The 24,553-nt window shown below is 43.1% G+C and overlaps 2 protein-coding genes across 2 annotated transcripts; both read left to right on the top strand.

Moving 5' to 3' along the window:
* The first annotated feature begins 858 nt into the window (after positions 1-858).
* Positions 859-7,719, top strand: LOC110975948 (glucosamine-6-phosphate deaminase 2-like). The gene is made up of 6 exons (XM_022228836.2): positions 859-1,006; positions 2,961-3,105; positions 3,775-3,876; positions 4,810-4,992; positions 5,463-5,647; positions 6,312-7,719. Exons 2-6 carry the CDS (start codon positions 2,982-2,984, stop codon positions 6,558-6,560), a joined length of 843 nt encoding a protein of 280 aa, XP_022084528.2. The 5' UTR covers positions 859-1,006; positions 2,961-2,981; the 3' UTR covers positions 6,561-7,719.
* A 508-nt stretch (positions 7,720-8,227) lies between these two features.
* Positions 8,228-24,060, top strand: LOC110975930 (uncharacterized). Its single transcript, XM_022228811.2, has 16 exons — positions 8,228-8,285; positions 10,446-10,482; positions 11,831-11,969; positions 12,451-12,560; positions 13,129-13,205; positions 13,991-14,119; positions 14,658-14,770; positions 15,269-15,305; positions 15,684-15,855; positions 16,117-16,478; positions 17,578-17,664; positions 18,302-18,649; positions 19,270-19,432; positions 19,966-20,022; positions 20,387-20,644; positions 21,292-24,060. The coding sequence occupies exons 1-16, from the start codon at positions 8,249-8,251 to the stop codon at positions 21,464-21,466; spliced, it is 2,301 nt and encodes a 766-aa protein (XP_022084503.2). The 5' UTR covers positions 8,228-8,248; the 3' UTR covers positions 21,467-24,060.
* Positions 24,061-24,553: the final 493 nt, after the last annotated feature.

Genomic DNA, 24,553 nt, shown 5'->3' with positions numbered 1-24,553 from the left:
CAAATCCGTGGGGGTGGGGACAAGGCCCGCTGGATACGCCACCGGGGGATGGGAGATTGGGCGAGGAAACGCGGGGGAAGGGAGTGCTACACCATGAAAAATGGGGAGGGGTAATGTTCGTGACGCAAATGTACATCTGTAATATGTATCAAACTCAAATTCATACATCGTATTCTTCCCAATCCACCATGAATTTTCTCATCAACAAAAACTAGCGGGATGATTCAATAACCCATCCCCCTGGTCAAAAAGTTGGGGGTATATATCTCGATCGTCCACCCGGGATAACGCAATATCACTCTGTGCAAGCTTAGGGCGGTGAGGAGAGCGAACTACATTTACATGTACGAGTACCCTCACCGGTGATAGGTGCTAGGCGACAATCGAACGCCACTGGCGGCGTGCACTTGCCTGGCAATGTTTGTTTTTGTTCTTGTGCGCAAAACGTTTTTGAAAAAAACATCTGAAATGTCGAGACAACTTCTTTCCCGTTTTTTTTAGGGTTAAAACCCCAGTTTCCGATTTCTGCGGTCGTCGCTTATTGATGCATCTCGGGTAAGTTCATTCATATTCGGAGAGCCACCATCCAGTGACTCTTTGGGAGGGCGGGGTGCTTGGTAACCCCCCCCCCCCCCCAGCCATTTTTACCTCAAGCTTAGTCACTTCTCCTTTGAGTTGTTGGTTGCGTAAAAGCTTAACAGGTTGATGGTTCAGGTCGCCAAAATACGCCAACCCAACCTTAACCTTCCCACCTGTATTTGTAAATAGCGCCCACTATTGTCATGAACTGAAAAAAAGCACATGTGCCCTTTGGTATCAGACTATTACAGTAGGAATTGTCGCACACTATCTGGTCTAGTACCTAGTTCCCACAAAATGGGCGTACAACCCGGCGGTTAATCTTTTTTCTGAGCACAGCACACTCAGTCACCATGCTATTGCTAAAGTACTCGGAAAAGCAGTTTTCATCTTTGAGGTCGTGATACTTTCTCCCATCCATTTCCTGGTAAGACATTGTTTTAGGGAAAATCAAGATTTTGTTCGACTTAGAGTTTGAATTTTTGTTATGAAATAAACATGCCCTGGTGGTCGGTGGTCTAGCTGCAGCGCTCTAGTCTGAGTGAAGCCGGCGTTAGTTTTCCTCTTTTTCGACTGGATCGGCGATCCAGTCCAAAATTCGAAAAAGAGGAATACATAAACTAACGCTCCTCTCAGTAGAACTAGTCAGTGGTCATGCCGGTCATAGTCATGCTGGTTGCTAATATAATATTTATAATATTTAGTAATCATGATAATAGCAAGTTCGACAGAATTATCAGATCACGCAGTCATATCTGCTAGTGTGTAAAAACGGTAAAAATAGTAATTTCCAATTTTTCCTGTAAATTGTCATCCTCTTGTTGCCAAAAACTTTCTCATTCAAAATGTGTCATTGGTTTATCTTCAAAAGTCATCGGTTAAGCCACAGAAAATTGAAAGGCAAATAGAAGATGAGGAAGTGAGTTTTCATTTATAATATGTGTCTTGAATGACTGAATCTTGTGAGTATTTTTCCTCATTTTTTTAAGTGGAGATATTTATCACTCTTGTCTATGGAAGCTGGTCTATAACCTTATGCTGAGGAGTTCACTGTATTTAGGGCAACTGCCTGGCCGTGTGACATGACTCTGTATTGACCCACATTGCATAGACTTGACGTCTACAGACTGTTAATAGGATGCTCATGTTTATTTCATTTTTATGTAACATTTTCCTGGCAAATTGCCTGAACTTGAACCTTCAGTTTGGCTGGGCAGATAAACTGCCGACGTTACAACTTTCACCAGTAGATTAAAACTAAGCCAAAAGACGTTAAAGTTTACATTGGAGCAATGGTCGAAGTGGGGATAGGGCGAAGTGGCAATGTAGTTGGGGGCAAAGCGGTCAGGGGAGTGGAAATGGGCCAAAGTGACTGTAAAGCCCCTCAGCTAACGTCACCAGTCTAACTATCACTGACCATGTCCAAATGTTAAAAGAGATGATTCATAGAATCCAAGTTACTTACACTAACCCGCGGCATGCTCAGCTCCCCACACTACCTGTTGGGCATGTTGGGGTTACCTAGCTTGCAGCAGAGCCTGAAAGTTGCCTATGCGTACTTCCTGAACTGTAAGGGAAAGTATTCCATACACGGACGACGCTAGATGGGCTTGCCATGAAAAATTCGAAGTAGCTTCTAAGTGAATACCTCGATATTTATCCTGCTAAATTAGACATTTTGGGACATTTGATTGCTTCCAGGTTCTAGATGGCTACTAGGTCACTGTGGGGAACAGGAATTACTGCTGTCTGTATATATGGAATGCTCGCCACTAAGGTTTTTACAAACCTTACAGATTGCAATGTAGACAGTGCATAACGCATCTTTCCCTACTTTGATCATAAGGAATTTCTCTGCTGTCACAAATATTTCCACCCTCAGATTTCACAAGTCCTTTCAGAATATAGTTTGATGTCAGTTAGGTGGGAGGATTCGTGTACCTTATTCATTAGATGATGAAAATACTGAAATGTGCCCATTTTGTGTTTACCCGCACCATGCAAGACTCACAGCCAGTGCTCACTCAATCATGTCAGTTGAAGGGTTTTCGTTGTCAGCTGCAAGACAGCTTAACTATTTACAGTGTGGCTCCTATGTCTGTCTTTTATTTTTTTGCGCTCGCATGAAAGTGACATTTAAAATGGTTGGATTGCGTCTCGATGACAGTGACGAACTACAGCGCAGTTACTCATGATTTGTATGGAAAGTTTAAGATTGAATCAAATTTGTGAGTTGCTTTGAATGCGACAGCTGTGTGACAGTAACACCTGTTTGTAAACAATGATTACATGTATCTCTGTGAGACGAGCAAAGCTAATTATAATTTATAATTAATATTATTAATTAATAAGTATAATTTTTTCAATGGTCCTTACGATAGGTTGACAGTCTGTTGTGCAATATGAGGCTGGTGATACTTGATGACTACAACAAGGCCAGTGAATGGGCGGCCAAGTATGTGAGGAACCGGATCTTGGAATTCAACCCTGGACCTGACAAGTACTTCACACTTGGCTTGCCAACAGGTGAGAGCAAAATGCGGCACCCTAAGGCTTGGCTCAATCAGAAGTTGGATCGAATGTTGTTTCGGGCACCGTTAAGAATTTGCGTATTCTTGGCTGGAGTTGGCTTCCATATATGTAGAATTGTCACTTTTGTGTTACCACAAATTTGTTCAGATTTGGACACTTCTGTTGTCAGGGACCCCCATAGTGCAACAGTAAAATTTGCACTGTGGCTTGGGGGAGCTGCAGTGCTTGAATCTGTATACTGAAACAAGTGACAGATTTTCATCTGAATAGGCACAATCTGACAGGTTATACACCAAGTACATGGCAACAGTAATACTTGCCCTATACGTATCTTAGTTCATCATCAGGGGAGGGAGTTGAGGAATTGTGCTCAAGGTCCACAAATCCATTTCAGTGGAAAATGCAACACATCAATAGAATCCTTCTGTACTGAATCAGAGCTTTTATTAATAACTGTAATCATTAATTGTATCCTTTTTTTGTTTGTGTACTCAAATTTCCTTGTTAATTGTTGACGATTTCCTGGAATGCAAAACAGATAATCAGTCGTAGGATGTGATATTCTGAAAATACTTGTCTACTTTTAACCCGGCCTGATGAAGACGTCCATTTATAATTGAGACAGGATGTATGTGACAAGTTTACCTCTCGGATTGACTGCAGGAGGTACCCCGGAGGGGATGTACAGAAAGCTGATAGAGTATCACAAGGATGAAGGGCTCTCCTTTCAGTATGTCAAGACATTCAACATGGATGAGTATGTAGGTACGTTGCTCCACGTCAGCCATTTCAGCTCTCTCGGTTTTTTTTAGGGGGCGGCAAAAAAAGACCTGGACCAATTTCAGACCTGAATTTTCTGCTTGAGAAATTTTCACTGTCAGCTCAGACATTTTAGATGAAGTTGAGATTGTACCAAGTTGCTGGCAACTCTGAGTTGCTGTGATCTTTTGAGTAAGACGGATTGTAATGGAATCTGCACCAGTAATGAATAGGCTTTTACTTTTTTAGTTAATCTTCATTTTGCAGGCACTTCATCAACTGCACAAGGTTCTGTTAATTTTGAAACACTCACCTCAGATGTGTCCACGTCTGCACATGAAGGGGGCACTAAGTATTAGTCTCGTCAGTGTTAACGTGGTACCCCATGATGCCTCTGGAAATATTTGAATAAAGAGAATGCCGGATGGAACAAATTTGAAACAGTTTCTGCCAAATAACCTTGCCTTGTGGGTAGGATAAATTGATGAAATTGCTAAATTCTTAGTTTGTTCCTTTACTTTTCTAGTTGCAAGGAATGCTGAGACAGAGCTTTTGGAAACCATCCGGTTCCTTTTGTCAAAGAATGTTACGAAGCAGTGAGTAGGTCCGACCAGAAGTTAATGATTTGAAAGCGCAATATGGCAACCGGATGCACCTATGTGTGTATAATTAACCTCGAGGCACACTTTCTACCTCAAAAGATTTTAGAGATGATTTACATCTACCCCAAGTAGCCAGGGTTTCCAGCTGGTGCCGGTTGGTGAGCGGATCCTACAGCCTTGTAACCAAAGCGAGGCTGCTCAGTGACCACAATAAAAAAAGGGAACCAGACAGTTTCTAAGAGCTCTGTATAACAGAATGAACTGAGGACATGACCAATTTCTGGCAAGGGGATCTTCCTAAATGTTGACTTTGTCCGTTCGTGCACGTCAATGGCAGGCCTACCACGAGACCACCCAGAGAGTTACCACTCATTCATGTGGAACAAGTTCTTCAAGCACATCGACATCCTGCCCGAGAATGCCCATATTCTGGACGGCAATGCCAAGGACTTGGTAGAAGAGTGTAACAGATACGAAGAAGAGATTAAACAAGCTGGTGGAATTGAATTATTTGTCGGAGGTAAATATGCATCATTGTCCCTTTCTTTTTAACAGGGATGGTGTTTCATATTGTTCCTTGGCGTCTTTTGTGCAGTTTAAAAGAAACAAGTAAATGCGTTTTGAAACTCAAGATTCCTTCTACTGTAATTGTTGATGATTGATATTTTGCGATCAAAAGGGGAAATAGTATTTGAAATATTTTAAGAAGAGTGTAATCCTTTGAATTACAAAAATTATTGACATTAACCCTAACACTCCTCAGTCCTCCAACAGGTGAAGGATTGAGGAGGGTTAGGGTTAACAATCGTTATTATTCTCCAGTGCTGTTGTCCTGACTTTTAGTTTTAATCTTGATTTGAAGTTAGCGCAGTTTCTGCGGCATGGAATGCAGGAAATACAACAGTTTTGTACATTCTGCAATGAGCCCTTTTTAGTCTCTCTGGTTTCAGCATGCCATTATGTCTCTGATTTGCTTCCTACTTCTGTCAGGCATTGGTCCGGACGGGCACATAGCTTTCAATGAGCCTGGCTCCAGTCTGGTGTCCAGGACACGAGTCAAGACCTTAGCCCACGACACGATCATTGCCAATGCCAGGTTCTTCGAGGGGGACATCTCCAGAGTCCCAACCAGTGCCCTGACCGTGGGTGTCGGCACTGTCATGGATGCTAGAGAAGTGAGTCGTGAGTCTCCTGGTTGTCCTGACTCCCTAGCTCTGTTTCATAGGAACCCTCCTGATTCCTCCAAAATCCACCACTATGCAAAAGCCATTGGTACAGGCTGAATCTTTAACTGGGTTACGAGGGTACATGTCTCATGTAAAGTTATAGTAGTTGGGCACCACATTCCTCAATCCTGAATGTCCCCCCAAACATCCTGATGGATTTCGAAGGATGCAGGAGAATGTAGGCTAAAGAGATTTAGCTATATGCTACAGTTGGAAGGCCTGTTCTCCGATATCAATGTTGTGATGACTTGACCGAGTGCTTGATTTCAGTGTTTTAACTCTATATTTTAAGTGGATTGATCTAAGACTCAGATTGAATTTTGGAATGTGTCTAATTTTGAGACTTGTTCTTGAGATCGCTCGGTTTGACTTGTTGCTCAAGTGCAAAATCAACTCATTATAACATTGCTTGATATAAAGAGCACAGCTGGAGAAATTCAGATCACTTTTAATATGCTGCTTATTTGCCACAAGAGAGTTCCAAACCATTTTCCAATGAAAGTTGGGATTATATGGAAAAATTGCGGCCATGGGTTTAAGTGTTTGCCGCTACATCCGTGTTTGAAATGAGTCCATAAACAGGTGCCCTGTCTACCACATTTTGCCCTGTTAGGTCATGATCATCATCACTGGTGCACACAAGGCTTTTGCCCTGTACAAAGCTGTAGAAGAGGGGGTCAGCCACATGTGGACTGTCTCGGCCTTTCAGCAGCACCCAAAGACCATCTTCATCTGCGATGAGGATGCCACGCTGGAGCTGCGAGTCAAGACGGTCAAGTACTTCAAGGGGCTGATGGAGGTCCACGACAAACTCGTCCAGACCTCTCACGAACAGTCGGCCAAGAGGCCAAAACTGAAGTGAGAGAGCTCAGAAAAGCTCCGATATTTTTTCTAAAGAAATGAGCCGCGATAGTGAGAAAAACAAGGAGTAGCTCGGCACTGGAAGTATCTTAGAGGTGAAATAGTATGACATTTAAACAACTGTCGGTGTTGACTGGATTTGCAATGAAGTACACATTTTGTGAAGTACTGTGAAATGCAGTGTTTCTTGCCATCGTTTATGCACATAGTGAAATTAGCTCTGGTACTATTTTTGCACAGTTTTGAACTTCATTCTGATGGTTTTTCCGTCAGTAAGTCCTTGGTGCTCATGAGGCCTGGCCTTCATGCAGAACAGCAGAGAAATCTTTGGCAATTACCATTCTTCAGTAAGGTGTTATCTCGTCAGAAGGGGTACATGTTTGAAACGGAAGTTTCCAGATGAGTTATTTGTACTTTATTGTTTATTGCACAGCTATCTGTAAAAAAGGCTCCCAGACACTCGATTGCATGTATTTTTTGAGAGTAACGAAAAGATAAATAAGTACATCTGTATTGAAATCCCCTCAGCTTATTACCATAAGTATTGTGTGCACTCTTTCAGTGCCTCTGAACTCAGCTCTGCCATTTGCTCATCAGTTCTGTGATCTTGTCACTGTACTTGCCAGCAGCCACATCTTGAATAATCTTGAATAATTAAACCGAAGATCCTGATTAAAACCAGCGTATCAAGCATTGCCTTGTCATCATAGAAAATGTTAAAGATGATCACCACAAATGAGATGTTTTAGATTCACATGAATTGGCACTCATGAAATAGTTGTCTGTAAGAGAATTGATGAAAAATTTAGACAGTTGGAAGGGTGAGAAGATTTGGAGTTGGATTTGTAGTTGGAATAATAAATAGATTAAAAAAAGTGAAGATGATTCTGTTTGAGAAAGGTCGTCCTGAACCATTGTTGTCATGAAGTAATCAGAAAATTAAAGTCGATGTGTGTCTATGCAACCTTTTTCTGAACTGTAAAGTGGATGTTTTTTCCAAGTCTCATTGGAAAGTTCACTTTCAGGAAAATAAAGTTGACTTTTCTGAGTTGGTACTCCAAAATGATTTTAAGGCATTGATATGCTGCCCACTAGTATTTTTCTTGATATTTAACTTTTTGAGTGTGTGTCTTTGCAATAAATAAACAAAATAACTGGCATATTCTCCTCCGTTTGTTTCTTTTTTTGTACTTCATACTTGAAGCCCTTCGTTATTAACGAAATATTTCATATTTCCACAAGGTGGAGCAGGCATCAAGTGAAAATAACACTCTAAAACTATCTAGTTTTTGAGTTTGAACTTATTTGAAACGTTACGAAATAAGTGAGTGTCATAAATCACACAAAAAGATATCCGTTCCGGAAGCGAAACTGGAAGGGGTGGAACATAGATTCAATATTTGAAGGTTTATAGGCCTAATCCTACCCCCCTCCCTTTTTTGGCATGCCCCGAAATATTTATGATCAGCATCATAAGTTATGACATATCCTTGGGAAAACATATACGCATATCTCGCATTTTACTCAAACAAATTTGCAACCCTTGGCTGCATCTTTAATTGTTTTTTTTTAATTAGAACGAGCGCGCTCCGCGGTCGCCGGCCGCGCCGGCTGGCCGGCCGACCTGAGCCGGCTCGCTCAGCTGGTTACTAACAGATTTCCCACAATTCCTTGCCAATCAGCGTCAAGATGGCCGACGAGGACGAAGAACAATGGTTGTATGGAGGTAATTTTTCGCTCCATTTTTCTCACTGTGCGTTTTTATTACGCAGTAACACGGTGCAAATTGTTTTCTGGTTTTCTTAGTCATATTTTCCGAGCTCAAAGTAGGAATATTTATCTGCCTATCTCAAATATTTGGGTAAAATTTCGGTGAGTGTGCACGCGCGATCACATGCGTTGTTGCACATTAATAAATGGTAAGAGATTGTATTTCCGACACGTGGGGGGGGGACTCATTAGCATGAATGGTTGGAGTTCCATATTCTCGAGTTTTTACCACCGTTTATGGCCTAATCAAGGACTGCACAATTATTATTGGCAACTTATAGAATGTATCAATTTCTATTAACTGTCATGATAGCCCAAATCGCACACTGTTCAGCAAGAGTTGCTGTAACTGTTAACAACATGGTTAAGACCCTCCATGCTCATTGCAGACATTTTGGAGTAGGCCAGTCTAGCCCCACTAGTGTGGCACGGACTATCACTCCCAATCTATCCTTAGCCATACATCCGTATACACAATTTCGTGTCGGCGTATTGAACGTTCCGGCGCACCCACTTATCATCGTGGCCGCAATTTCTTTTGCACTTGAACATGATTCTTGACCTTTCCGCTTTCTAAAAACCATTTATTGAATGATTTCACTCACGTTATTCAGGTATTTTCCAGTCTTTTTGCCTTTATCCATTCAATCTAATGGGCTCACTCTCACAGTCGCCATCTTTAAAATAAGGTCGTTGAGCATTACAACACTTGACCCCTCATCGTCTCGACGGCTGTTCCCTGTTAAGACATATGTAATACACGGACTGAGCGATAAGATACTACATGTACCAATGGGCTCTTCCAAAACTTTGGCAGCAGTTTAGGTAACTTTTTCCACAAAATTTCCTGCTGTAGGATATTTTTATGTTGATCCAGGCAAATTTTTTCTCTTCCTGTGGCAGTGTTAGGTAACTTTTTTTTCCCATTCTATCTGCACAAAAAAAAAGACCAAACTAAATTTTTGACCTAGGCCCAGGCCCATTTAGGCATGTAATTGGAAGCAGAAACTTTGTAATTTTTTTGCCCAACCAAAGTGATTAGAGGTATTGTAGCACTGTAACTCGCGTAATCCGGGAATCATGCAACAAGACAATTGGCCAGAGTCAGACTTGACACAACCTGTAAAGGTTTCATTGGTGTCCATGGGAGAAAGCATTAAACTGCACACTGATCTGTGTGCCAGGACAGAGGATCTCACTTATTCACTGTATTGATCTCTCTGAGCTGTGCAGTTTTCTAGGGAGCCAGTGTGATATCCCAGTACACTGAAAAAGGAAAGCCAGTCCATAGGAATGTGCACAGTTCGGAGAGATCAGCACAACAGAAAAGTGAGACTGTACGTATACGGACCCACCTCACGTTTTCACGTGTTGTACAAGTTCAACATCATTCTCGCAACAATCCACAGTATTAGTTTGTGCTGCCCAAACTTCACAGAAGGTTGACAAATCTATGGCCTGGTGTCCGACGTATGTATAACACAGGTCTCTACACAGATAGCCGTGATATTCCTTTGTTACCAGTGTCTTTCTGTCCGTCATAATATGAGTCATATTTGTGCGTTGTTGTCCGGCGTTGGTACGTCAAAAATTGAGAAGTTTGTGCATCAACATGTTGGAGATGTGCATCACCATGTTGGAGATGTGCATCACCATGTTGGAGATGTGCATCATGAATAGGATGCAGGAAACTGACCCACATCGACTCACATGGTCTGGGGTTCCAGGGGTCCGTGTTACCATAATACCTCTTTTCCATTACAAAATATGACCAGGTTTTTAAAATCTGTTTAAAAGTGAAAGTGTCTCACATAAGCGCATTGTGAGTTTTGATGCATAAATGCAATTTGGAAAGAGATGTTTTCCTGAAGTTCATTCTGTTGGAACTTTTTTTGTAGAAGGCTGTCACTGTGATTGAGATAGAATCTTGTAAAAACTGTGTCACCACTCTAGATGCTATTCAATTCAACTTGTAGCTTTATACTTATTACCTCCTTGAGAAATAATATTTTTGTCTCTTCAAGAACACAGAATACTTGTTCTCTATAGATTAGACCAAGCATGTCTGTTAAAATGTGGCTGAATTTGGTTTTTTTTAATGTTCTATGTACCGCAGACACAGAGGAGGACACAACAGAGCTGCCAGCAGAAGTGTAAGTGTCCAACTTTAATAGAATCTGACCCCAACCCCAAGTTATTGATTTTTGGGGGGGGGCGGGCGGAGGGGAGGGAAGCCCATCGTTAATCATCCACTCAAAATCCCCCAATCAAGAACAAGGAATTGCTTAATTTTTTCTGCAAAGGGGATGTCAGAATTTCTTCTTTTCCCTCAACATTTCTACCAGTGTAATCCCTTAAACCAATAAACCGTTTGCGAGTTATAATTTGAATGAAATCTGGTACACTGTGTTCTTTAAATTCAAGTGAACATAACAATTTCAGTTCTTCGCACTAGAGGCACTGTCGCTATACCTCGTGGTTCGTGTTACATATTAAACAGATGCCTTGCATCAGCCCACTGTTTTTAATGGATAAGAAGGGCACAAAGGGACCAGTCCATTCTAGAGGTTGGGGTCGCTATGCAAAAGCTTGCCTCAACTCATGAGGTAACATATGCAGCAAGGTATGAGATGGAGAGAACCCCCCTGCTTTGTGTTGGTCATTGTCTCGCAGGAATCTGGGGAATTCCTTTCAGACATCTTGGGGGGATGTATTAAGTAACAATAGTCTGGAATGTGTATAGGGATTGGACATGTTGGGGGGGTCCCCCTCGGTCTCATTTCTTGCTGGGTATATGAGGTATAGCAACAGTGTCTTTAGTCTGGGGAAGTCAAATTGTTACACTTACATGTATGTGCAGTCCGATAACTCAGGGTGCCAGATGTAATTCAAAGTTAACTTGCAAAAGGCTTATTCCACATTTTAGTATACAAACCAAAACTGGGGTATTTTTAGAGCCCAGACCATTCCCAATCAGCCAAAATTCAACAAGGTGTTAAAACTAGAAGCCTGGAGTATACAGTGTTGTACTACACGCCGGGCAGGCAAAAGATTCTTAAAAAATCAATTAACATCTTCCCGGCGCAAGTCCATCCTTGGAAATTGTTGTTCGCAGTACCCGCTGCTGCATCTGACTCGAACCAGCCAGTCCACACTGGCAAGCTCGGTGAGTGGTTAAGACGTCTGCACTAGTAAGCAGGAGGTCTTGGGTTTGAATCCCACCCGAGCACGCTTGTGGTATTTTTTACAAGCCTTCGGGGCAAACACCGAGCATACAGTGTTATAATACACGTCCGGCAGGGCCAAAAATCTAAGAATGAATTAACATCTCCCCGGCGCAAATCCATCCTTCACAGTGTCAAGCCCCAGGAGCTTGGCCAAATAGAAGTGAACTCATTAAAATACTCCAAAGTGTTGAGGACTTGTAATGGATCCTGGCTTTTAGGCATTTGTATTCTAAGTTGCAACTTGTGTGAAACTAATTTTGCTCATCCTGTTTAGTGAGAATGAGGCTTCTTCGAGCTCACTCCCTGCCGAGGCGGAGCCGCTGGTCAGTCCAACTGCAGAGCCAGATGCCCCACCTCTAGTGCTAGCTGACGATGGCCCGCCTGAGCTGGAGGACAAAGAGGAAGGAGAAATGGTAAGACTCCGAGAAGCATCTAAGGGAGGGTCACTGAATTGGCAAAGGTCCTGTTCCCGACACAGTGCTTCTGTCTGCTACAGAAACCTCCTGGTCCTTTCAGACTGTTCAATGCCCATGTTCTTGTAGAACTCTCCCAGTCGTTACAGTGTTGCCTTTTCTTCTCTCTCTCAAAATGCTTCGTTTTGAACACATTCGAACAGGTAATTTTCCCAGCTTGAATTAGGTGTTCCCAATTTGATGTACACAAATATATGTACGTGATGCTTCAAGTTGGATGTTTGATGGTTAAACAGAGTTATTGCCTGCAGCTAGATGTTGTTGGACCCTGCAGCATCAGGGTAAAGGATAACATAGTTTTTTATACAAGTATCACCTCACTGCTATTTTCTGTAATTTTTTTTTTACATGGGGATAAACTTGGATGTGGAATGTGATAAATGAGTTTTGGTTTCACCGTTTCACTACCTTATTCGTTTAGGATGACGAGGACATGGGACGAACTGCAGATCACGACAGCGATGAAGACAGTGAAGATGATGACGACGTGCAGGTGACCATCGGGGACATCAAGGCAGCCCCTGCCTACAGGTGAGTCTGAGATGGGAGCGTTGGGAGGGATCACAGGTTGTAGGGCTCTAGGGCTTTCTGCTAAAGTTTCCATCCTGAAAATTGACCAGAGTTGTGTCTGGACTTCCTGTTGAGTCCATGGCCTTGTGCTCCCTTTATCCACGTGTAGGTTGCCTGGCATGTGATGACCAAGTAGGGTCAAGGGTCATGGGGTAAACCCCCCCTCCCTGTATTTCCCCTCTCCGCAAACTGATGATGTTGACAATGATCTAGTGTCCCTTTTCAGTTTTCAGTTGCTGCTTCCATCCATTTGTAGGTTGCCTTGCATAGCATGGCTTGGTTGAAATTGAAATTAAGTCCTTGATGTGTATCGTGGCTATGAAAGTTCACCTTGACTGTGAACCCCGTTCATTGAGAAGATTGCTCAATGGTTTTGTTAGAACAAGTTTGTTAGGATTGGTCTCTAATGCTTTTAAGTCTTGCAGAACAACATATGTAAAAGTAAGACCCGCTGAAGGTTTACCTATTTAGACTTGAAAGCTACCATATTGAACTCACCAACTAAATACATTTGTCTGTCATTCAATAGCTCGTACGGAGGCCAGCCTGCCCACAGTCTGAGTAAGACTTCAACGTACCACAAGACCTCAGCTACAGCCCCTCAAGGTAGCTATGCCATTGTAAGATTGCTGTTAGAGTGATCTACCATTCACTCCAGCGTTTGCCTTATGAGTACCCATCTCTTAACATTGTCTCTGATTCATGTCACTGGCCACAAGTCAACCCTGACTGTACTGTAGCCTCTCGTGTCCAAGAGTGAACAGACTCTATCGAGCTGAACAAAATTTCAGACTTAGAATTCTTCACATTCACCCTGTTAAATTTTTTTTTTCATTCAGCCGGTTTCACTCTTGTTGGATCGTGCTTGTTTCAGGTGACGGTAGTGAAATACCCATAATTGCATTACAGTTTAGAGGTGACCCTTTGTCAGAGTGAACTGGATGGTCTCCACTGTGCGGAAACCCAACAGCACATTTTGTTTGGTCCTCAAAATTGTTAAGGTGGTGAAGTCTCCATTGATATTTGTGTGGCAGGCTTCTGGTTTCCTATCTTGCCAGAACACTCCAAAACCTGACCCCTTTCGTATGATCTGTGAGAGGGTATGAGTTCCCTTATGAATGTTTGGGTCATGCCGTTAATTTTGTACCTTTTAATTTCAGTGCATTCAGTGCCCATTGATTCCATCGACAAATAAGACGAACAGTAATTTCTCAGCCCTGGACTTGTACATTAGAAATTTCTCATTTCCTCTCGTCTTTGTCACAACCTCCCTTGAAATATTCTCACAGACAGTTGGATTTCTGTGGCAATTAATTGCTTTAAAGAGTGGAATTAATGTCCAGCGAAAAATTACCGCTGTGTGGCATTATACTTCCCCTGCTTTATTTCAGCACCAGCGGTGACCGTTCCAAAAGTACCAGTCAAAGGGGTGGATTTGGAGGCGGAAGGTACCATTAACGGAGTAGGGGTGTACTCCTTTGACCTGGATTCAGTCGTGGACAAGCCCTGGAGGAAACCAGGTGAGATTGTTAGGATCACCCAATGCTGGTGAAAAAAAAATGCAAAAAGGCTGTGTCCTAAAGTTGTGGTTGTGACTGAAACTAACATAGGCACTTACAGCAGCCGCTGGCCTCTGGTTGCAGCGGTTTCCCACTGAGCACGTGTGACACCATGCACCGGACACCATATTTGGACCTCCATAACTCCATAAACGGCTATTTGTGTCAGAGCAGTATACTAAAGCTGGATCATTTTCAAGAGTGGGGACGGCATTGGCTCCGAGTTGGAACGAGAGAGGGCGTGGTTTTTTATAGCAGAGACTGTCGTTTGGTTGAACAGTTTCGTGCAAGTTTAGTGCAGGATGTGGTGAGCATACGCGACCCTGCCGTAGAGTGTATGCTCTTTGCGTGTGCATCAGGCGTGTTCACAAGCCCAGTCGACAAAACTTCCCATCGCCCTGTCTTTTCTCCGCCGGTAAGGATGCTCTTCATCTCGGGGTGGAGTCGCTACAGAGTTGAGTGTAATAGACTAAGATGGCCAACGGCCTTTCGTTAACAGGTGCCGATTTGACAGATTATTTCAATTACAACTTCAACGAGGAGACGTGGAAGAACTATTGCAACAAGCAGCACAGCCTACGTGGCGATCCTTCTGGCAAGAGCTTCTCGCACGTGAGACTTTTTGTTAGATTTTGGTATTTTGTTCCCAAAAGTGTTCTAGCATGTCTTTGCCCTAAGTCTTGATGTTTCAAGATGTTTTAATGGTGCAGCTTTGAATGAGACCTGCTTATTCAGTTTTTCCATCTAAAGTACATATTACTTATGGTTGTCCAAAATTATCTCTCTGAGATGGTTTTGAATGCACCTGGTAAGCCTTAGGGGATTTTGCAAGAATGAGAAAAATGTAGAGCCCACTTATTATTCCTTGAAGTGTAACCCGATGCTATGTAAATTCCAAGTGTAAAAAAAATTGCCACTTCCAGACATAAATTCCCACTTCAACAAGGTTGCTGATGTTTCTTTGTGGTATACATCTCTTCCTCTCAGTATTTCTCGAGATCTATTACAAGAATTGCAGCAAAAATATGACTTCTTTTAAAAACATGGTTTCGTGATTCTGTAGATATGTGCTAGAATGTGAACTGCAAATCTTTTTTCTGCCCATTTAAGGACTCTGCGAACTCTAAAGACAGCCAAGGTTCAACTGGTGAGTAGATGTTGATCATTTTGAAAAATTTCTTAAATATTTAAAAATGCAGTACTTTTCTGTCAAGATCCCACAAAATAAGTCTTAAGCCAGAGTTCCATTAAACTTGTTTCAGTTTGCCCTAGCTAGAGCAAACTAATCGCTGAGTTTGCTGTATCAGTCTGTTTGCTATCTGGATGAAAACAGACATTGATGGGTGAAAAATGTCAATGTCCCATTAATTTTCATCCTGTAGGATTCTTTATACTCTCATGGCATTTCTAGCTTTTTCCCATTTTCCCGCATGCTCTGAAATTTATGGACTTAAAATCTACAAATTGCACGAATTTGTATTTGATGTTGTATTTAGATGGCCTTTTTTGTTCTGTTTTGGAACAGCCAAGGTAGACATCAAGCCCAGCCCAACACGGCAGGGTAGCCGTAGTGAGTATCCAAGCCCAATCAATGTGATTGGCTCCATAGCCGGTAGACGGAGACCGAATGAAGCTGATCAGAAGGCAATGCAGAGCATCAAGGTGGTGGGAAGTGATGAAAAGATGACCAATAGCTTGTAAGTTCTAGCAGTCCTCCTGCACAGTGTGTCAATGATGAATTAACGAGATGATTAAACTCCAACCCAATGCACAATTATCTATCACCCTTTGGAGTGACTACATACTGTAAGGGATTGTCATACCTTGACCTGACATATCTTGTGCACAAGGTCTGCGTACAACGTGTCACATAGTGGTGCAATTGATGCAATGAAAGAGACATGCTTCCATTCGAATTGCCTCACTTTTACTGTTTTTCTCTTATTCTGGCCAATCAGTAACAAGACTGGTATGTCGGGGCCACCTCCTCCTGCAAGCCCCAACCAGCCCCCACCCAGCTCCAACTACGGCCCGCGAAGCATGCAGGGGCCACCTCCAAACATGCAGGGCCCCCGCCCAATGGGAATGGGCCCCATGGGGGGTCCCCCACCCCCACAGAGACCCCCTGGGGGACCACCACCAATGCAGAGACCCCCTGGGGGCCCACCACCCCCTGGTCCCCGTGGGCCACCCCCAGGGCCTGGGGGACCACCGCCACCCAGGGGGCCTGGGCCCATGGGGGGTCCCATGGGAGGCCCCAGGGGACCGCCGAGGCCTGGGGGTCCACCCCCACCTGGAAGGATGCCACCTCCACATTCAGGTCAGTCTGGATAATGTAGCTTACTTACAAGGGCTTACTAAACCAGCATTTTGTTTTGAAAAGAACTTTTCCCCCGGGAGGATTGTTTGAGAGTTTTGGCATTCATGGGCTGCACATCGAGTGATAAAAATGCCTATTAATTCAGAAGCTACTTTTTAGTCATTGGATTTGTGTTATAATTCAGTCACTTTATACTCATGAACCATTCAAGAACTCAACAAGACAGTTTAAAACCCTGCATAGAGTAGCTGGCCTGAGTTTTCCAGTACCTTTTTGCTAGTTACTCAATTAGAAAGATTTGACGGCCAAATGCAACCACCTCCCATTTTATATTACCTCTGTTCATGCTGAACCTTTAATGTCAGGGCTTCCCCTTATCCAGGAAATAAAATACGCAAGCCGGCCTCTGTTGTTCAATCGTCTATAAACGTCTCTGCCACGTAGCCCCATGGGATTATTCACACGGATGGCGCCCGGCCAAGCCATGGCCTGTCTTTTGTTACTGTTGGGCGACCCATACCAGAAAAGCATTTTCGGTCTCTTTGATGTGTTTAGGAACATGTTTGGTTGGTTTCATTGTGGTGGTGGGGGGGATGTTGATTGTGGCTTGGCCGGGTGGCTTGGCTATTGTGGACCCCTCAAATCGCGACAGACTGGGAAAAAAGGACTCTGACCTTACATTTACCTTCTCTCTGCGAGTGTAAATAGTTGCAGAGGCTAGAGGACACCCTCTGATCAATTTTCAATGCCATTAGAAAGGAATTTGCGCTCCGAAACCACAAAAATGATACCGGCCTGGGCAAAACGGGCCAGTCACGCAACCACGTTATGAAAACTTGAAACTACATCACAGGGTTTAAGAAGTGTCTGGGTGCCCAAAAGGTCTGCAGACATTTCAAGTATGCTAGTGCCCCTTCAGCAAGAAAACACGATGCCTTGTTCCTTTAGGCCTAATCTTATATTTTTCACAAAAGCTGAAGCATTTTTTTTTTCAGTTTTGCATGCAAGCATAACTGCTGATGTAACACAAGGTTTGAATCACAATATGCCTACCATAATTTGGAAGACCGTCGTTTTTGAACTCGTTTACCCTTTGTAGGCCCCCCACCACCCAGGATGAACATGCCTCATCCCAATATGTCTGGTCCACCCCCACAGAATTACGGACCTCCTCCTCAGCGCTTTGGTAAGTGATCCTGTACAGTGGCGTGAGAATTCAGCATTTTTAAGCTGATTTTAGCCTTTTCTTGTGTGTAGATGTTGACGCTGAATTTCAGCTTTTTTGTACACCTGGTCTGTACAAAAGTATGGGCACTTTTATACATTTCAGCTTTTTGCCAGCTGTTTTCAGCTTTTATTTTGAAGTGGCCACTCACCCCCCGGCCTGTAGTAGACAGAGTGTTGTTAAGTTACATTGCAGGGTTTGGTTCCGATGCACTAGCTACTCTGGTGACTAATGATTCATTTTGTATATAGCTGGCTTTGGGTTTTAAGTGTCAGTGTCTTTAACACAAGTTAATCGGGCAATTTTTGTTTGAAAGCCCCGGCTGTCTATTAAATTGTCAGGTTAGGATAAAAATGTGTTCAGCCCAGTTCTTGATTCTTTACAGTGGTGCTTGATAATCAGGTACAACGAATATGCCCTTTGTTTGCATCGCTGTGTTCTTTGAAGCTTTAGGTTGCTTAGTTTGGATAAATGGTATGATGTTCAAAGCAAAACTGTTTAGCAGAGTGACTTTCCTGCTTACTTGAACTGTAAAATGATCACTGTTGAATGAATCTCTGCAGCAGTTTTCGTTTTTTCTGTTTCTGTTGTTTTTTAGACGGACCCCCTCCTAGACAGAATTTCCCTGGTCCGCGGGGCCCTCCTCCTGGTCCCGGGGGCCCCATGCCTCCCGGCCAGAACGGGCCCCCAAGGCCCCCCATGAACATGCCGCCACCCAACATGAACATGCCCCCACCCCAGGGGGGCAGTTACCCCCACCCCACAGGGGGCATGCCTCCGCCTCAGCAGAGTGGCATGCCCTCGCATTCCCTGGCGGGTCCCATGCCGCCCCCTAATCAGATGGGCGGGACAGGGCCGATCGGTCCGGGCCCCGGGCCAGGATCTCAGGGGATTGACGCCCGGAGACCGCCGCCTAACTTTGGGGAAAGGCCGCCTTATTTCAATGGTAAGTTTGGCCAAGACACGTTTCTCAAACTTCAAGGTGGTACATCTGGCTCAATAGGGATAGACCTTTTATTACAAGAACATCAAACAGTACAAGTAGCCAAAAAAGCCATATATATGGAGTGAGATAATACATTGGACTAGACGAGCCTTGAAAATGGCTACGACTGTGCCATTGGCGTTCTGCACAGGAGAATTTAGGGAGTTTCTTTATAGCAACGATTTCCTAAACAACTTGACCAAAAATTGACAAGCACTGCAGATGGTCTTTTGGAGTTAAGAGCATGCCCTCTTTGTGATTTTGCGTTGACTGGTCTCTTACTTACTGACAAACTTAATATTGGCATTGATAAACACATAGATCCATAGACCTGAACTATGCAGTTGAATTCCATTCATGCGAACTAATTCATTATTCACAGTACAGATCGGTATTTAGTACACCAACAGTAGAGGCCATTGCCATACCTTTAACAGCTTTTGAATAATTTGATTGAAGAGAGCAGTCTTTCTGTTGATCAAAAATTTTTCAACATTGCTGTGGAAAGGTAAGTACAAGGGGTTGAATCAACACGGAGAAATATTGACCACAGAAATGCTCACCTCTCCTGACTCTTGCAGAGTCCACTAGCCAGAACCAGTCCTACAAACCCCAGTACAACCAGGGGCTCTCGCCTCCAAGCCAAGGCCCCTCGCCCCCTGACATGTGGGACAGAGGGCCCAGCATTACACCCACGCCCTACTTCAGGGGGCAGAGCCCAACTAGCGAGAGTGACATCAGCACGTAAGTGGGCAGCTTTAGGGCTGTGCCAATTTATATATTCTAGAGGTCAGCTGGAGAGTTCGAATAAAAGAAAAAGGTCAAGTCAAACCATTTGACTTTGTCATTGGCCCACACTATGAGTTGACCTTGAGCAGCATTTCAGTCATGAAGACCTAATTTTTTACGTCAGTGAGTCATTGTACTTAATGTAGTTGACTATTGATTTTTTGTAGGAAATTTGAGTTTACTGTTCTTCAAGTAATTTTCAGCTTGTAGAACTGTTCACATGGAACTGGGTACCGGGTGCAGTGGTTGGTTCCCTGTGTTCCATTCCAGTACCAAAATACAGGTTTTAATTGGTTGTGTTGTGGTGTAAAAATGACTTAAAAAAAAAATCTAAAAAAATTCTACTTCCTAGGTCTTTGCTTTCATCAAGAAACTTTGAGTTCATTGTCTAGTTTTGTTGTTCACTCACTGTTAACTTTGTCTTTGCGATTTCAGTGTTTTTATCCATTGCTGAAATAGACTGTTTCTCTCTCGCGTTATTTGTGTAGGAGTAGTGGTGAGGATGGCTATCGTCACAAAGAAGTACGGAGCTACCGTCGGGAAGAGTAAGCATGAAATCATTGCCATCATTTTAAAATGACAGCCTCTCCTTGATTCATTTGTAAATATCCTAACCTTCCAAAATCTTTCAAAATCCAACAGGAACGCTTTGATGTTTGTGTTGGATTGAGGAAGGTAGAGCCCAGCTTCTTGTACTTTACATAAGGCTTGATGCTGTTTGAAAGTTAAGTACAGGGAATGAGGCAGGGGTTTTCTTGCATTGTGGAAGGTTGTGGAAGATAGTTCCAAGGAAGGCCTGTCTTAAGAGTCAGAAGAATACTTATGGAGTTGCAATTCATTCATATGTGCGTCGTTTGTAATTGAGCTCAGTCAAGTCTTGGTTGGTTTTTGTTCCCACTGCTTGCCCAGTTACGACAGAAAGTCTCCAGACCGCAGCCGGTCAGATCGGGACCGGTCGCGAGACCGGGAGAGGGATCGCGACAGGGACCGGGACCGGTCGCGCACCAGGGACCGAGACAGGGACCGCGATCGGCACCGGGACAGGGACCGCGACCGAGACAGGGACCGGGACAGGGACCGGGACAGGAGGCAGCGGGAGAAAGACAGAGACAGGGACAGAGAGCGAGACAGGGGGAGAGACAGCCGGGACGGCAAGGAGTCAAGGAGGTGAGGGGAACTGGCTTCAAGAGAAGTCATTCACTGCACAGTGGCTGACCGATCATTCATCCCCAAATTGGCCACATCTTTCCAACGTCCCCTTCTGTCAGAGTCTCCCCATTGGTCATAGTTTGCTTGTGGCACCAATCGAACAGGAGTACAATCCAAAGACTTGTTCATGAATTTTGTCATTCACAGGAGAAAATAAAACCACTTTAACCAAACATTCAAAGGGCCAAGTGTTCTTACAGGCTTGTGTGAAATCATTACCTTTTGATAATGTCTACAAGCAGATGTTGACTTTTGAAAAGCGTTTTTTGGACAGAGCATTGCCAACAGCTTTGTGTTGAGATTGAGGTGGCGATCCTTACTGTCAATCAGTCTGTTCCTGACATGAGTAGAACAGGTTTATGCCAATGATACAGATTTGCTTTATCATTGTACTCATTTCGACATGGGCCCGAAACTTGGTCCAAAAACTTGAAGTGAAACATCAAATTTCCAATTACGATACAATAATCTGGCAATGTCCAGGTCAGGACTTAAACGAAAAAGAAATCGGATCCAAGGAGCATTATAAATTTTAAAAATTTATGATTATTACATTTATTTTTGAAGTCATTGTCTTAATTAATTTCTTACCGGGATTGTTGCAGAAGACGACATGATAGCGATGAGGCCCATAGGAGTTCCCGTCACCGCCACAGCAAGCGATCACGACGGGACCATGAGGAGAAAGAGACAGATGGGAAGAAAGATGACGAACGCTCAGAGGACACGGCCAAAGACGATGGCAACAGCTCATTGGTGCCAGAGTACTCCTCAGAATAAACCGCCTCGCTGGCCACTCCATCTCTGACCAAGTCAGTGACCGTCTGCCAACCGCCGGTCGAATTTTTGCCTGGTACATAGGGTATAGTTTGTGCATAGGTTACCAGGCAAAAGTGACCCGCAGTTGACAAACGGTTGCTAATGGAACTTGGTCCAAGTGGCAGGGAAGAATATAATGTTCTCATAAAAACCTTGACTACTCAACTGCATTGAAGCATTCCGTGGCCCTTGTTTCTAGACACTAGGCAAAGGCCTAAGTGCCACTGATGTCTTCTGAACACAGTGCACAAGCCGGGTTTTTGTGCACATATAAATGAAAAGTCACCCGTCAACCACTTCACACACATTGCATATCGAACCTCTTCTCTGATTCACATTCGGAGCGCATAGACCCCTTTTCACAATATACTATTGCTGTGTACAACCTTTATGTCAAATAGTACTGTGCTTTCCGATTATGACTCTCAGGGTCCGTGCCCAAGATGTGTCCTGAAATCTCTGTACAGTTTTTCTAGTTGAAAGACAGGTAAATTCTCACGTCTTGTAATGCAAATCAGTTCAGTTGTGGACTCTGTGGTTGGACAGTAATATCCCGGTGCTGGTCTACTTGCAAGAAAGAAGGGGTTTTTGCAAATCTTTGGTTTGCATAGTCTTTGGCTCTGTCTTGAGCTTCACTGTCAAATCTTGACCTTTTACTGTTTGAAGCAAATGAGAATCCTCCCAGCCTTGGTCTCATTTCAGACAATTTGAGGTTTCCCAATCAATTGAAAAAGATCGTGTCTCAAGCTTAAATGGCTCTCCATGCGGAGACTTAATTATGACACTGAAGCCACAGCGGAGATCAAGACTAGATTTGGGAAACCCACAAGGAAACATTTCAGGCACACAGTGATATTTATGTGCAAGAGGTCCTTGGAAAGAGTGACAGTCCATAGGTTTGTAGCGTGTACACAGTCCTGTTACGTCTGTACATGACAGCAATGTGTGGAGGTGTGTTGTAACCAGCAGCAATGTCACCCCCGTGTCCACCCGCAGCAGGAATGTAGGGGTCATTGTATTACTGAGATCATTGCTAGGGCATTTGTATTCACTACCCTGGAAATCTCACTCTGGGCATTATGATGACGTAGAGCATCGAGGAGCTGGGTTGTGTTTACTGGCACAAAATAGTTTCTAACAAATATGAAAATATATTTGCTTTCATTGGAAGAGGAACATACAAACGTAACCGTTCTTCCCCTGTCTGTGTTTGCTCGTGCTGTATTGCAGCTGGAGTTTTTGTTTACCCTGACCAGCCCAAATCCTGTCAACTCCAGAGTTCATTTGTGTAGGATTCTTGGAGGGTTCGGTCCGACTTGGCTTCGACAGATTGACTTCAGGTTGGATGCAGGATCGTCACCAAGAATGCATCGTTCAGTTTTACAAAGTTTGTCAATGCTGGGCATGGTTTGGATGTTGCCAAACACATCCTGCAGGACATGCTCACTGTTAAGGAATTTCCCTGATATTTACAGAACTAAAATTAGTGTTTCTGTCGAAGCTGACTGCATTGATATAGAGGGCTAAAAGTTCAGTTCTAACCACAGCTGCTGCGGCGCAGTTGGGAAATCAAATTGTTGAGGAATTCAGATCAATGTGAAAGTTGGGAGTTTGAAAGCAAAAGAAATGTTTCTTCCTCCAAAGTAAACAATCTTGGAATGATGTTTTCATTTGGACTTTATTATAGAAGGTCTTGAGAACAGTTCCATATAGGGACAACACTAGATGGCCCTGTGTACAAACCTATGAGATTGTCTGAAAAACCTATTAGGTAAATGCTTCAGAATTTCCTCAACTAAATTTCACTTTGTTGGGCTTGTCACTTTCTGATGGTTGTTATAACCTTTAGAGAGAAATTTAGTGTTGTCTATATATGGAACTCTTTCCAAGGTCTTTAGTATGACTAATTGTTCAAGATGTCTTTTCTTTCTGTTCTCGATTTGGTTTCTGTTTTTTGTGTGTGTATCTTTGGGGTTTTTTACCCAGGGCTGTGGTGCAGACTTTTTTTTACATCCTCTTTTGAACTCATGTGCTGAGTTATGCTCCTGTGTACAATTAATTGACATTTGTTGGAAGCATTGAACATACTTAGGCTCTCTGTACATGTTGTAAATTGTAAAAAGTACAATTCTTTCAAGGGTTGTGTAAAAAGCCTGGCTGTGATGTAATGGGAACAAAGTTGCTTTTATCAAAATCATTTTAGGCTACAAAACCAGGGGCGTTGAAGAGGATTAAAGAGAAGGGATTAAAGAGAAGGGATTGGGCGGAACACAAGAAGTGGAACAAGAAAGACAAGAAGAGCATCCTTATCTCCCAAGATGTGCTAACTCATAGTTTTTGCTCTTCTTAAAATGCTTCAGCTGGCAATATCGTGATGAGTTGAATTCCCGTCCTAAGAGAGGCCCCAGCTATTTTGATAGAGTCCTTGAATTCACAGTGCTGTAAAGCTGCAGTCGTAAAACCACGTTTTATTATGTGTTGGCTCTTTGTAGGATTTACAGACATTTTGCAAAATAAATTCACCATTAAATTTTATGAGAATTGTGACAGGGAAAGGAGGGGTGTTCAGGTTTTGTTTTTTTTTAACATTTGTCTTGTTTACATTTTGGGTCTAAAAATTTTGGCAGAATCACTCACAATATGAATGAAGACAGAGTGTCACATGGCTCATGTTCAAATATTGGCTTGGAGTTAGTTGATTCAGTGCAAAGTTTTTCTTTGTGTGTCACACTGGTAAAGATTCAGAAGAATCTCATCGAAAACTTTAAATTTCATGACTTATCGATACTCAGTCTAAAGTGAACATTCACATAACACCTAACAAGCGGCGAGAAAAATTGACAAATTTTGCTACCAACGACGATGGGGGCGCTATATCATGTGGTCATTTTAAGATGAGTGCACATAGAGGGCGACAAATTTGGTTCAAAAAGTTATCAAAAGTCTAACCTTAGAGGGCAGTATACAAAACTTTAATTTCCTCGCTGAGTCCAACCAATAGAGGGCGACAAACTTTTTTCAATACAGAACGGTAGAGGGCGCTATACT

Source organism: Acanthaster planci, linkage group LG02, assembly GCF_054643075.1.
Source record: "Acanthaster planci isolate LZ-2023a linkage group LG02, COTS_SCS, whole genome shotgun sequence".
In the NCBI taxonomy this organism is placed as follows: domain Eukaryota; kingdom Metazoa; phylum Echinodermata; class Asteroidea; order Valvatida; family Acanthasteridae; genus Acanthaster; species Acanthaster planci.
Note: the sequence above shows the minus strand (reverse complement) of the source record. Positions and strands in the feature narration are given on the sequence as shown.

What these genes read in the sequence shown, in the direction of transcription:
- LOC110975948 (XM_022228836.2), top strand. Translation starts at nt 2,982, where the DNA reads ATGAGGCTGGTGATACTTGATGACTACAACAAGGCCAGTGAATGGGCG. An exon ending in AATTGAATTATTTGTCGGAG is followed by an intron (nt 4,993 to 5,462) that starts GTAAATATGCAT and finishes TACTTCTGTCAG; the next exon opens with GCATTGGTCCGGACGGGCAC. An exon ending in CTGTCATGGATGCTAGAGAA is followed by an intron (nt 5,648 to 6,311) that starts GTGAGTCGTGAG and finishes TTGCCCTGTTAG; the next exon opens with GTCATGATCATCATCACTGG.
- LOC110975930 (XM_022228811.2), top strand. Translation starts at nt 8,249, where the DNA reads ATGGCCGACGAGGACGAAGAACAATGGTTGTATGGAG. An exon ending in ACAGAGCTGCCAGCAGAAGT is followed by an intron (nt 10,483 to 11,830) that starts GTAAGTGTCCAA and finishes CATCCTGTTTAG; the next exon opens with TGAGAATGAGGCTTCTTCGA. An exon ending in AAGGCAGCCCCTGCCTACAG is followed by an intron (nt 12,561 to 13,128) that starts GTGAGTCTGAGA and finishes GTCATTCAATAG; the next exon opens with CTCGTACGGAGGCCAGCCTG.